Here is a 14,348-nt window from a genome sequence, read left to right as displayed (position 1 = left end):
CATTGATTGTGTGTCTGAATATGAAGTAAAGGAGGAAGTAGCATGATTAAGTTCAAGTCAAAATGTCTAAGCCTAAAAATAATGATACCAAAAGCTGGGGACACCATATGGGTTGGTCTTGATTGGTCTCCTGAGGAAGGCTATGTTCCTAGGAAGAAAAAGAACAAAACCCATGATTCCCATTTTGCAAGTGGCCAGTAATGGGGCAGGAAGTCCAGTTTCTCAATTCAAATGTGCTAATTATGGAAGAATTATATCATTTGGGAAAGATGTAGCAGAGGCACATTCATCTGAGTTTGAAAGAATTGACTTTCAGGTAAGATGTATTGACATGTATTCATATGAGTGTGTAATTCAGATTTAGTCTTGTAACTTTGTAAGATGCCTAGTTCAGAAATATACATGTGTATAGTTATGAAATTCTTATTAGCTCATTCTCTTGAAAGTAAAGATTACTGAATGCCTCAATGTTTTGGTCAAACCCTTTAGAGATGAAGTGAGGTTTCTATCTGTGGCATGCATTATATGTGAACCAAAGATTTCTGCAGTCTGCTTTTACTGGTGATCATAAAATGCAATCCCTTTTATTTTAAATTCGTTTGCTGTAGTTCAAGCTCCTTAGCTGGTTAATTCTTTTTTGTTGCTCAGCGACTTGAACAATAAACTGCTCATCATCTTTCACTCTAGTAGTCTGGTTTTGCAGATTACCAAATGCCCTTGATATGGAAATATTTTCTCTGTATGGTGTTGGCATACCAGCTGAAAGAGCTTATATCTACAAGTTATGTCCTCCAGAATTACTTACTTTGACATTATCAAATGAGAAATGGTTTGAGAAGATCAACCTACCTCTATAATTTCTAGTGGTATGCGCTCTTCTTTTTTTTCTTCTCCCAATTGTCCAAGAAAATGCACTAGCTGACACATTCTCTTTACCCATCAAACTACTTCTTATGCCATAATTGCCATTGATACATTTCCTTTGTCCATTACCTAACTATCATAATACTAATATGATGGTGGTGTTATGTACTTTGCCAAATTGGTCAGCTCCTTCCCTACCTGTAAGAAGAGATCAAGATTTAAAACTGTTGTTGGTTGATATCATGATCTTATCTTCCTTGGCATTTTTATTTTCAGAGCAATTTTCTACAACCAGGCCACACATTGTCTATGCAAGATATCAGACATTTTGGGTAGGCTATGAACAATCTGGTGAATAAGTAGAACCAAAAGAAAAAGACATTAAGGGTCCGTTTGGGAACTTGTATTTCAAGAGATGGATTTGGATTTGGGCTTTCTAAATCCAAATCCACCTGTTTGGGCTTTTTTTAAGTAAGGATTTGGATTTGGCCCAAATCCAGGGTAGATTTGAAAGGCCAAAAACCGTGTATTTAAAATCACTTCCCAGTGTAGGTATTTGAAATACTCAGTCCAATAGAAAATCTAACCGATCTGGCCTCTACACAAACCCAACCTCGCCACCACCTCCAAGCTTCGATTTGCTCATGCCAACGTCGACGAGCTCCTTCTGGCGTCGGCCACCTCTGTCGGGTTCGACTTCTCCGGCCAAAAATTTGTGTGAATTGTAATTATACAATTCCCTCTCAACAGGTATTTTCTACAAACTCGATCTGCTTCTTTGTCATCGCATTCTGTAACATAAATTCCAAATGTTTGAACACGAACTCCATTTTAGGAGACCCAAACAATTAGGTCTCACTCTCATCATGCTTCGACAGGAAAACATCGTCAATTTGGAGCTTCAATGAATCAGAATGCCTTATAATATATGGGTACGAATCTTCGATCTGCTTTCCATTTGCATGTTTCATTTGCCCATCCTCTTCAGAAAGACTGTGTCTTCTTGGTTATATATTCAGAAGTTAAATTGAAACTGGGTATTGACGGAGGGAAGTTAAATTTAGTTTTCATTAATGGCTTCAACTTCCAATTTGTAGTTGTATATACTCTAGGAGCTGCTATTAGACTCTTTTGTTTCTAGATACATCAATTGACTATTCTAGAGTTGTATAACTTTAGATGAGCTACTGTGAAGTATTCTAGAGTTGTATAACTTTAGATGAGCTACTCTTTTTCTCTCTATCTCTAGCCTTCACTTCTCTGCTTCCAATAATGTCATAGCAACCTTTCAACGCCTTCTTCCTCCTCTGTCTTTGCTGTAAATATCATTTTAGGACATCCATAACTATTTCTTTTCACCTTAAGCAGTGCTTCAATTGACAGTAGCAGCTATAGTCTGTAATTTGAGCTCCCCAAGTGTCTTTCTTTGAAATCGTTGAAGCTTTTTCTTTCTGGTTAGTAAGGTAACATGTGCTGGATGGATCTTCACCTTTTTTTTTTCTTATTAATTTGCTTTGTTCTCTTTCTCTTTCTTTGTTTCATTTAACAGTATTAAATTTACTTCTTTCTGTAGCTATTTATTAGTTAATCAAATTAGTTTATTTTAATGGTTAAGCTTGTATGTAATGTATAGGCCAAAAAAAGAGCTTGTATGTTATGTGTTTTCAGTTGAACAACCAAGTAAAAAACATAGCATAACTATATAATGAACCTACATTAATCATGCTTACCATCTTCACTTACCATGCACTCTCCTTTTGGAGCTTACATCTGCACCACTCACCCACCCATCTAAACCCACATATTATTATTCTCTCTCAAAAAAAAAAAAAAAACCCCCATATATTGTAAACAAACAAACATAAGAAATTTGTGTATTATGCAATTGTATTTGTTGAAAGTTAGGTGCTTTGGCTGATTCTGGTTGATTTATGTTACTTGTTGATTGTTGTGATATGTGGTGCATGTTACTTGTTGATTGCTTAATAAAAAATTGCTTTAGCATCCATAATTACAAAATTTTTATTGTTCATTTGTTAGGGCATATTGGTTCACTTTGTAGCCCTCATGGATAATGGTGAGAGAGGTTTGTTAATTCAAAGCAGAAATGAAAGGATGATAAAGAAATTACGTAAGAAAAAAGTAATGCAAGTTGTTGTTTTAGTTATTAGTTTTTTGATGTTAGCTATTGGTGCTCAAAGGCGGAAGAGAAAGTATGTTTGAAGAGTATCAAGCTAGAGCAGCTTATGTTGTTTGAAATTATATTTTTATGAATATGAATTTCAGTAGTTTTTTAATTTATAGTGATCTTGAACATTAATTTACATTTCCCAACAGTAGTAATTTTTCTAATATAAAGTAGTAAGCCAATATGTGATTTGAACGATTTTTTATTCTTTTTTTAACAATATGTAGTGATTTCTAATATAAAGTACAATTTAAAATGAGTTAGTTTTAAATTTATAGGTCATGGGCCTCATTTATAGGCTATCTTTGCATGCCTATCATATGTTACTATAATAATATATTTAAATTTAAATTTTTCAATTGAAATCCTTATTGAAATTCTCATATTTCATTTTTTTATCCAAACAATAGAATTTGAAATACATGCATTTGAAATACATGAATTTAAAATACATGAATTTGAAATTCAAATTCAAATTCAAATCCCCAATCCAAACGGGCCCTAACAGTCTTTCTTGCTTTTCTTGTCCCCTGCAGGGTCCCTAACTCACTTGGTGAGAGGCTGTGGAAGTCGTTGTTGGATAGTGGATACCTGGCTTTGTCATCATTTTGTTGTTCTTGTTTTTGGGTTCCTAGTTTTCAAAGCATCCATATAGATCTCTGATCTGTAAAAAGGGTTTGTTTATTGTAAAATGTGGGTAGTGTTTCAATAGAAATCAAATGGAGCTCACAGGCAGTATAGTTCACAATTTGCAGATTGAGAGAGTGTTGATGTGGTCAATTCTCTTATCATTCCTTTGCATGATGTCTCATTTGAATTGTGAAGTATGATCTGATCAGTTTATCTTCCCATGTGCTCGATTTTTATTTTTAATATATTTTGTTAATATTCTGTGGCATGAAATTCTCTTTGTGAAGGATGATTTAATAATAATTTATGAAATTGGAAACTCAAATTAAAAGTTGATAATAAAATTTACACTCAAAAGAAAAAGTTATTTGCTAAAAACTGTACAAACAATTCGAATAAAATGATTTGAGAATTAGAACTAGGAGAACTAAAACAGAATACAAGGAGTGCAAATTCTACAAAAGACAAACAAATGGCTGACAATAATTTGGGAGTAGAGATTATTCAAACTTAGCATTTTCTGATTAGTCATTTAAAATGACGGGAAAATAAAATATAATTTAATAAATTGAACTAGATTGATCATGCATGCCATACGCGTGTAATGCGTCAACCGTTGTAGAGAAAAAAATGAGTAGATTTAAAGTATGAAATATGCAATTACTAAAACTATTTAATGGTGGTAATACCATTTGAAAAAAAAAAAAAAAAAAGACGATAATACCACGCTGGCATATCACGTGGTGTAAGAGTGTAACTTGAGTGGTTTCGAAGGCAAACAAACTCTGAATCTACACTTTGACAATTTGGGCTTGGATTCGAATTTTTTAAGGTTTGAGAATTATTGAACCCCGCCCTAACCCATAAAATATAAGGTTGGGTTCGGGATCTCAAGTTGCCAAAATTAACTAGGTTGTGCTCAACCTCGTAAGGGTTAGTCCAACCCAAGTTGCACACCTAAAGTGTTGTTATGTCACATCTTCATAGCCAAGGTTGTTATAGTAATTACATATTTCATAATTTAAACCTACTTAACTTTCATCCGTAATTACTATACATTACATATTTACATGCATATGGCATGCATGATTCATTACATTTTACTTTATTTATGTAATAGTAATACAAGACTGACTTTGAGATTCTAAAGGTCTAAGCCGAATTATAAAAATGGGCCCCTCGACTTTTCGTGCATACTTAGGCCTAATATAGTCTATAAGTATATGAAATATCTATCAAATTTTAAGCCTTATACATTTCAGGCCCGAGTCGATTACCTCATTCGCCTATTTTCAAAGCCACCCTTTTAACACCACGTGCTATGTTGATATGACATTATGAATTCATGCAAATTATCATTAGTTTAAGTAGATTTGTAACAACATGTTGGCATATTCGACATATTAGTGATTCAAACAAACACAAATATGTATATATATATATTTTTTCAATGTGTCAAATTTTAGGGTGTTTTAATTAGAAACTTAAAATTAGAAAGAAATTTAACCCAAACCCTAGGGGGGCAAAAAATTAAGTAAAAACTCAAACTGTCTACCAAGCGTTCGGCGTTTGCAAATGCAATCCGCATCTACAACCTAACTGCATATGAAAGCAAATTGCATATACAACCTAAACACTATTTCTACAACCTAAAACATGTCATTTGCAACTTAAAAAGATGCATCTGTAACCTAAAACAAGTATTTGCAATCTAAAAAGATGCATATGCAATCTTAAAGTATGCATATGCATAGTGCATCTGCATTTGCCGAGCTTTCAGTAAGTTATCGAGCGCTCGGTAACTTGTTTTCGACGTCTAAGCCTGCGCATGCGAAATATATTGGGCTTTAATTTAATTTTTTATTTAGCTGTGTTTCAACTTAAAAATCTTTCAAAAATTGAATTTATGAGTAATTTATTACAAATTTTAAGAATTTTAAGGAATGAGAAAGTAATTGATCAATGCCGCAACTTTCAGAAAGGTAAGACTACTAGGGTGATAATGATACAAACTTGAGCTGTATTAAGCTTATTTACATAATTTTATCTAAAGTATTTTATTAGTTACTATTTTAAAGAAATAGTAATTTATACCGAACATTTTCTTCTTAAAAATATTATAATATGTTAATTCAACTTAAAGTTAATATACGTTTTTAAATAAATTAGATAGGCACCAAATACTTCTTTAAAATGCCATATAAATAAATATAATTTTTTTAAAATATAACTATATCAAATAATTTCATCTAAACATTAATAATTTATAACATTTACAAAGAAAATACAAACTACTCACGAGTTTTCCAAACCAAACGTACAAAAACTCAAGCTTAATTTGTTTATTAAACAAGCAAACCTCGGCTTTCATTTGTTTTTTTTCCAAACCAATCTTAAATGGACCAAGCTCGAACCCAATTCGATACATACTCGAGCAGCCGATTTACAGCCCTAATATTGATGTCTATTTTTTTATCATAGACGCGATCAGAGGGGAACACTCTCACACCTACGCGCATTTTACAGAGGTCTCGTTCGTTTCTATTTCATACCCTCTTCTTCAAAATCTTTGCCCAAAAAAAAAACCCTCTTCTTCAAAATCTCAAACTCTCTCTTTCCTCTCGCTTTTGCTCGCATTCGATCCCACCCTCTCTCTCTCTTCCCTGTTCCCTCTCCCTCCCCTCTGTCTCTCGTTAGCCTCGTGATTCGCGCTCTGATATTCAGCTTTGCTCGTTCGCGCAACCCCAAACCAAACCCTAACCCAAATCAAACCCTAACAACACACTGAGTTCAAGCCCATAGCTTCTCCTCCAACTCGGAAGCAGCCTCAGAGTAAATTATAGGCTTGATTAAGCTTATTAAGGTCAGGATCATATTTTTAATTTCACATCTGTAACACTTAATTTTGTATTGGTTTGCGTTATTGTTGCATTTTATACTGTTTTTGGTTGTTGAGAAAATGGAGGAATATAAAAAAAAGGAGAAAAAAATTTCATGCATTTTGGCAGAATTATTATTATGTTTAGTTAAAGCAAATAGTGGGGTTTTTTCTGAATGAAAAATCTAAGATTGGAGCATGTTATATTGCCAGTCATATTCTTTCTGCTTCCATACTTAAACATATAGAAGCTAACGAATCAAATTGTTGACATGGGGTGTCAAAATCAACGTTTTTCTCTATTTACCATAGCCTATCTTTCCCAGTCTCATTAGTTTCGGCTCAATAAGTAATCACTTGTTTCCTCAGTGCCCCCTTTTCTCCAATTACCCTCTTCAAAGCTTACTTCCTGAACCCAATTTGCCTCTCTTTTACACTTCCCCACCTTCATGGAAATTCAAGTATTAATATATTTGGTTTTGTACACAATTTAATAACATTTATTTTAATTCTTTTTGCCTTTTCTGTTTAATAGGATTAGAGATTTTTCTAAAAGAAGCATGCTTAAGTTGATAATGGTCTGACTTAAATCGTTAATATTACTTTGCTTAATTAAATACTGCACCCTCGGTTTGCATCAGTTTAAAGAAAGATTCTGAAATTTGTGCGTTGATTTTCTATATTAAACTTACTTGCCTGCAATTTTGTGTGTGTACATGTCATCTGTTTGTCTTTGTCTGAATTTGAGTAATTACATGGAATTTTTTGGCAGGACAATCAATTGCTCACATTTTAGCATTTTATTGCTGTACTTTGATAAAATTTGCTTGAAAATTCGTGTTGTTTTATCAGTTCAGACTATTTACAATTTAGAGCCATGGAGATCTTCTTTTCAAAATATTAATAATAATAATAGAGCCTTGGAGATCATGCTTTTCTAGATTTTGATTATATTTTATCAACTCTGCCACATGCTTCCTCCCTCCTGTTCTTCAGTATTTACTTTTTGGTAGATATATCACTCATCTGATTTGTTAATTGTAGTAGTATGACTTAATATGACCCCAAGTTCTTTTTCATAGGTTAGAGGTTGCTACTGAGGATGAATATGCAACCAGCTGCCCATAATAAGTCTTCTGCTAATGGTTTTGGCCGTCGAAGAGGGGAAAGAGAAGGGGGTGCTAGGGTGGAGAATAAGTCACAGGCTGGAAAAGCAAACCACAGCAGATTAACAAATACTGGTGAAACTCTTGGATATAATTAGTTCTTGATATTGCATTCTTGCCTTTTCTAACTGTATACATGCTCAAACAGGAAGCAAAGCCGGTAACAATGAGAGTCCTTCACGTGATCGATTAGTATATTTAACCACATGTCTTATTGGGCATCAAGTGGAAGTCCAGGTGAAAAATGGATCCACGTACTCTGGAATATTTCATGCAACAAACGCTGAAAAAGATTTTGGTATGTACTTGGTGTTAAGTTTTTTCTTTTTCCTTGTTTGTATTGATTTTGGTTTTCTTAAAGAGTATGATTTTTACACTAGCATATGTTTTGGTTTGGTTTGGTGAGAGATCATGCATGGGTCACTGTGTTGTAAATTGCTATTTGTTTCTCACATTTTTGCCCCATGCAATTTTATATGCAGTTAATTGCATTCATCAACATTCAATTGTTGCCACTTTCAGGAATCGTCTTGATAATGGATTTTTTGTTTTGTTTTTTCTGTTTCTTAAAGAGACTATGCCGTCTACACTAGCATATGTTGATTTGTTGAGAGATCATGGTTTTGTCACTATTGTTTTTAATTGCTATTTGTTTCTGACATTCTTGCTCCATGCAATTCTTTATTTGGTTAATTGCATTTATCATATTCACTTGCTTATCACTTTCAGGAATCATCTTGAAAATGGCTCGCATGACAAAGGATGGTTCTGCACGAGGGCAGAAGTCTATGGCAGAGTCAGTTAGCAAGGCTCCTTCAAAGACACTTATTATACCTGCCAAAGAACTTGTGCAAGTTATAGCAAAGGTTCTGCATTTCCTATGCAATGCTATTGTCTGACCCAAGTAAAACTATTATTTTTACTATTGATATTTCTATCATTGTGCTGTGCTGAGTGAAAATTAATGGCAAGCGATTGGTTCCCTCCCTCTGATAAGTAGTCTATTATAAGTGTTAGCTAGTAGACTGACATGGATGATCTGGTTATGAAGAATTAGATGTTGTGGTAGATTAAGCAGCTAATTTTATATTTTGTCTCTCTGACCACTCGTGATCTAATTGTATTTTTAAATGAATGGTGACAGGACGTCTCAATAACTAGGGATGAATTGTTAAATGAGGTCCAGCATGAAAAACATCAGGAACTTATGCTAGATTCCTTCATATCACAATCCCGTCGTGCTGAGATGGAGAGAGAACTGGAACCGTGGGTCCCTGATGAAGATGATCCACAATGTCCTGAATTGGAGAATATATTTGATGGACCTTGGAATAGGTTGTTATAGTAAATTTCTTAACCCAAATCTCTTGGTAATTGTTCTACTGTTCAAATAGCCTCTACTTGAATAGGGTGCAGTTTGGACGCTATTTTTTCTGTTGGTGACCTGAATTTTATTTTTTTAATACATAATATTTAATAATTTACATTAAGTTTATCTATTCGTTTTTAACTATCTAAGACAAGATCATGCCAGAATCCTATCCGGTTATTCTTGTTTAGTTATGTTATAAAGGAAATTTGAGCCACGGAGAGATCTTTTGAGTTGATTTCTTTGGAGTTATTATTGATGAATATCCATTTTAATTGAATGTATAGGCGTGGGCAATAGTTGAGTGATTTAAAGTATTGTGGTGGAATCCAGAGTAATTATGTGAAGTCTAGGCATTTCATTATACATTTTCTGAATAGATGCTCACTTTTCTCTACCCGCATGGTGCTGGAATTTCTTGGTAGGGTGGGGTCCTTAAGCGGGGATGTATCTATGGTTTATGTATGTTGCCAAAATTCATTGATGATTTAGTTTCCTGAAAAAAGTGGATGATGTAGAAGGTGAGAAGTGAACAAAGTAGATAGACCAATCAATTCACTAGTTAGAGTGAGTGATATGGTTTAAGGAGAGAGGCTGCGATAAAGGTGTTGAAATATTGCTGAAGACGATTCTATTTTGAACATGGATTTAGGAAATATAATGGCCTTAGTATTGGTAGAAGAGGATTTTTGATTCATCCCTGGTTTACATATGTTGCCAAAATTCATTGATGATTTAGTTTCCTGGAAAAGTGGATGATGTAGATGGAGAGAAGTGAACAAAGTAGATTGACCAATCAGTTCCCTAGTTAGAGTGAGTGATATGGTTTAAAGTAGGGAGGTTACATTAAAGGTATTGAAATATTTCTTAAGAAGATTCTATTTTAAACATGGATTTTGGAAATATAATGACCATAGAAAATGGTAGAAGAAGATTTTTTGAGCCACTGAAAATGGTTGTATTAAGGCATATTGAAGTTGTATATCTTGAATTTAATTGACCCATGTGTAATTCTCGAAGCATATTTTTTATTGTCACAAAAAGAAAAACACAGATTTCTGTATTTTTTGAAAAAGAACAATTGTGAGTGCTCAATATTTTCCGCATTCTTATCCCTTTAGGAACTGGGATCAATTTGAAACGAATGCAACATTGTTTGGGGTAAAAAGCACATTTGATGAGGAACTTTATACTACTAAACTCGAGAAAGGTCCTCAGACAAGAGAGTTGGAAAGGGAAGCTACAAGAATAGCAAGAGAAATTGAGGGTGAGGAGACCCATGATCTGCATTCGGCAGAGGTGAGGCTTTGGTGATGTAGTTTTATTTTTGTTTTGTTTTTTATATGTTTTCATCATGCTTGTCCTTGCCCCTTATATTTTGTTTCTTGATCTGTTGTTACAGGAAAGAGGCATTCACCTTCAAGAAAATTTTGATATTGATGAGGAGACCAGATACTCCTCTGTTTATCGGGGTGAGGCAGTTGATGATAGCGGTTATGCAGATGATGAAGATATTTTGTTGGATTCTCGTAATACTGAAACCTTCGGAGATTCTTCTGGAAAAAGCAACAATGGAGCTCAAGTGCCTTCAAGCTCTTCATCTGTGGTAGTTCCTTCACTCTCATCTCATTATGTAGAATTTAGTCATCATAGGCTTATAGCTAGCTCAGTATGGTGGGATTAATTTCTAACCTATTTAGTGATTATTTTGCTTAGCTGGGGATGTTATTGAGTATGAATATTATTTATATGCTATACATAAAGTATTTTTGAATATCTTCTGTGCATGTATTTTATGGGACGGGTCATTACTGAAGTAGGGGATCTACTTGTCCTTTCCCTCATTCTGTGATGCAGGACAGAAGCAGAGGCTGCTGTCTTGCTACAGTAATAGGGCAAAAATTTATAGTAGAGAGAACTTCCAGCAACAAACAGTAGAAAAGAGAGAGGATAAAGCTATAGAATCAAAGTTGGAACGTAGATAGATGAGTTCTAGGGTTTAGGAACCCAAGAGACTCTAGAATCTGAATTCTCAGAAAAATATAACGCATCGAAAACTGTCCATTACAACTTAAAGCTTAAACTTATATAGGAAAACATATTCCTCAATTGACTAGGAAAACAATAAACCTTAGCTAGGAAAACACTAGGTAACATTACCTTAAAGACCTAATGAAATCAGTAAAGTAAGCTCTAAATCCAACTAAGAATGTTACTAGAAAAAATACTAAATCTTGGAAACCCCAGCAGATGCTCCTGCATCATTCTGTGTTTTATTAGGTAGGTCATTACTTACAATTACTAAGAGATGCAGGGAATCTGCTCATCCTTTCCCTCTTTGCAGGATTACACTGAAGCAAATTTTGCCCCAGATTTATATCGCTCTGGATCTTATGACCTTGCTAGACAGCTGGCATCAGATTCAGCTTCTAAAAGTTTCCCCAGTACAGCTGGAGAAAGCAGGTTTCTGATTTTTATTTTCTTTTCCAACTGTGAATAATTTATTGTTTCCTTGCAGGTACGATAAGTTTTAATGTGATTACACAAAAACGTTTTCTTTGCTCATAAAAAAATTGTGATATTTTTCAGTGGACATGGAGAGCTAGAGAATGCTACCGAATCTGTACAAAAGCAGATGGTGAGTGATAGTAACATATTTATTATGTGTAAATTCTTTGAAGGGCCTTGTGTGGTTAGTTGTGGTTGGCCTCTAAAATCATTGCTTCTGTCTTATGTTATTGTCAATACAGCTAGCTGAGGACATTCAAAAGTCTGATGGTGAGTTCCATTTCTTGTTTCTTGATGCTCTTTTTCTCCTGAGTATGAATTTTTCCTCCGATACCTAGAGGGTGGTTAATTTTAGGTGCAGTTATCTAAAGTTATACCAGCCATGAATAAATCCGTTTAAATATTCATGGTGAAGCTTGACCTTGTTCTATCTTGTGCCTTTTTCCCCTCTTCACACAGCAAATGAGAAGCTTGCTTCAATGCAATTTTAGCTTTATCTTTCAGTAGTTTATCATTACTCTAGTTGTGAACGTGTTTTGTTGATTATGGAATGTAGATTCACAGCCATCACTGAATGGTAAGAAAGATGGCTTTGATAAAGGGGTATTATCCCCAAATGCCACCTCTTATGCTCCAGCTAATGCTTCATCAAAAGATCATGAGAAGTCGAGTTCTAGCGAATTGTTGGAGGGTCCAGTGACTGGCAAAGCACATGGACAAACCCACACAGTAAATTCTCATGGACGACCTGGTAGTTCTGCGTCTTCCAATTCTGAATGTGCAGGTGCTGCCTCTGCTCCTTGTGCCCCCGGTTTATCATCAAGCTCATCAGTGGATTCGTTGTCCTCTGAAAAATCAACTTTGAATCCCCATGCTAAGGTTTGTGATTGAATCCCCATGTATTTCTTGATCATGAATTTAGCACACACTCAACATACACACACTCTTCTATGAATCATATGTCTGAAGTGCACACAGATATCATCATCATCATTCTTAAAATGCTTTCTTGATAACTTAGGCGCTTTTGTCTAATGTGTATAGCTGACACATCTAACTGTATCATCAGGAATTTAGACTCAATCCGAATGCAAAGAGTTTTGTTCCAACTCAATCACCTGTTAGGCCTCTATCCCCAGTGTCTGATGGTTCCTTCTATTATCCATCTAATGTGCCTACTGTACCACATATGCCAGGCATGCATGTTGGCATTGGAGTAAGTACTTAAACATATTCCTGTCTTCCCCCCTCTGTTTGTTTGTTACTTTGTACGTACTTTAGTTGGGATGCGGTTCTATATGGATTTTTATGTCTGCTAAACAATCTTTAATTGTTCATAATCACTTCCAGGTCACTATCAATTGAACTGTTTACTTGTTATGTTTCCAGAAAGAAATTTTTTTTCTTGTAATCTTCTCTTCTAATCTGATATTATGATGCTGCAGACTGAAATCTTACTTTATCACAAGTAGACGCTACTAATGACATAACCTTTATACTAAATGTTGACATGAATAAGAAAAGAACAGTTTGAATACCATCTACTAACATCATCGAAAATATTAAATTAGGCATACTAATTTTATTAAAAAATAGAAATAAATTAATTAATTATAAAATAACAGAATGAGTAGCTTTAGCCATTCAATTATTTGTGGCTATTAATTAAGTTTTAAAATATAATACTAAATTTATAAATTTGTAGGTTGGACCCTCTTTTGCACACCAGCCTGTTATGTTTAGTCCACAGGTAGGACCAATGCAAACACCCCAAGGATATTTTCATCCAAATGGGCCTCAGGTGTGATTCTTTCTTGAACTTAGCTTTGCAGTTCATGTGGAAATTTCTAGTATGGCATGTTAATAACAAAATGCAAATTCCTGACAGTAATTACATTTTTTCATTTAATTGCAGTATGGGCAACAGATGCTTCTTGGCCACCCTAGGCAACAAGTTGTATACATGCCAAGCTACCAACCTGTAAGCAATTCTCTTGATGTTCTGGTATATTGTAGCTTGATTGATCTCAAACTTCTATTTTCTTGTCTAAGAATTATAATTTTGGTTACTCCTGGTAAAAAAAATATAATTTTAGTTAAACACTTGAAAGCTATTCCTATAACTTTGTTTTTTGGGTCCATTGGAGGGACAATCGCCTATTAAATTATAATTTATTGTTTTTGTGGTCCATTGAGGTAGCCCTCTTCCATTCAATAAACCCCCAAACCTCGGTGCAGACTCATGAATTTTTATTTTGGATGTGTCTTTACAGGAAATGCAATACAAAGGACGAGATTATTAATCATTTAGTCGGACGAACACATTCTGGTTGTTCTGGTTTGCACCCAAAGAATAATTCCTTGGAGACTTCTTGGGATGATTTTTCAAAGAACAGAGACCTCCAGTCCAAAGAGATCATCCTATATTGTTCTCGAACCTTGTGCGCCAGGGGAAGTTTACCCCTTCCTGGATATGCCTTCGTGACCTTTGCTTTAACCCCGTACTCACTGACTCTGGATTTTCTGAATTTCATATAGTACATCCCCTATTGTCTCTTATTTTTTAATTTATGCAATACATTTATATTTTATGGAGTTTGTTCCTTTGGGTTAATGTATTCTGCTTAATTCACATTGCACACAATTTGTCGGACTAGTGCGTGCCATATGGATATGTTGGAGTTGAGTTAGTTATTTTTGGTTGATCCACAATTTAATGCATTTAATTATTAATGTACATAAAAT

The 14,348-nt window shown here is 34.5% G+C and overlaps 1 protein-coding gene and 1 long non-coding RNA gene across 2 annotated transcripts; both read left to right on the top strand.

Annotated features, from left to right (window-relative positions):
* The first annotated feature begins 1,252 nt into the window (after positions 1-1,252).
* On the top strand, positions 1,253-3,206 carry LOC147287475 (uncharacterized). Its single transcript, XR_015122013.1, has 3 exons — positions 1,253-1,614; positions 1,743-1,796; positions 2,905-3,206. It is a non-coding gene; the product is annotated as an uncharacterized LOC147287475 (long non-coding RNA).
* A 2,987-nt stretch (positions 3,207-6,193) lies between these two features.
* Positions 6,194-14,297, top strand: CID4 (CTC-interacting domain 4). The gene is made up of 15 exons (XM_086241425.1): positions 6,194-6,545; positions 7,643-7,801; positions 7,875-8,024; positions 8,456-8,592; positions 8,871-9,061; positions 10,217-10,394; positions 10,498-10,701; positions 11,440-11,558; positions 11,685-11,733; positions 11,846-11,873; positions 12,160-12,482; positions 12,673-12,819; positions 13,309-13,404; positions 13,519-13,584; positions 13,877-14,297. The coding sequence occupies exons 2-15, from the start codon at positions 7,663-7,665 to the stop codon at positions 13,904-13,906; spliced, it is 1,857 nt and encodes a 618-aa protein (XP_086097551.1). The 5' UTR covers positions 6,194-6,545; positions 7,643-7,662; the 3' UTR covers positions 13,907-14,297.
* Positions 14,298-14,348: the final 51 nt, after the last annotated feature.

This window comes from Dryas octopetala, chromosome 4 (assembly GCF_963921425.1).
Source record: "Dryas octopetala chromosome 4, drDryOcto1.1, whole genome shotgun sequence".
Lineage (NCBI taxonomy): Eukaryota > Viridiplantae > Streptophyta > Magnoliopsida > Rosales > Rosaceae > Dryas > Dryas octopetala.
This window is presented reverse-complemented; position numbering and strand designations above follow the sequence as displayed.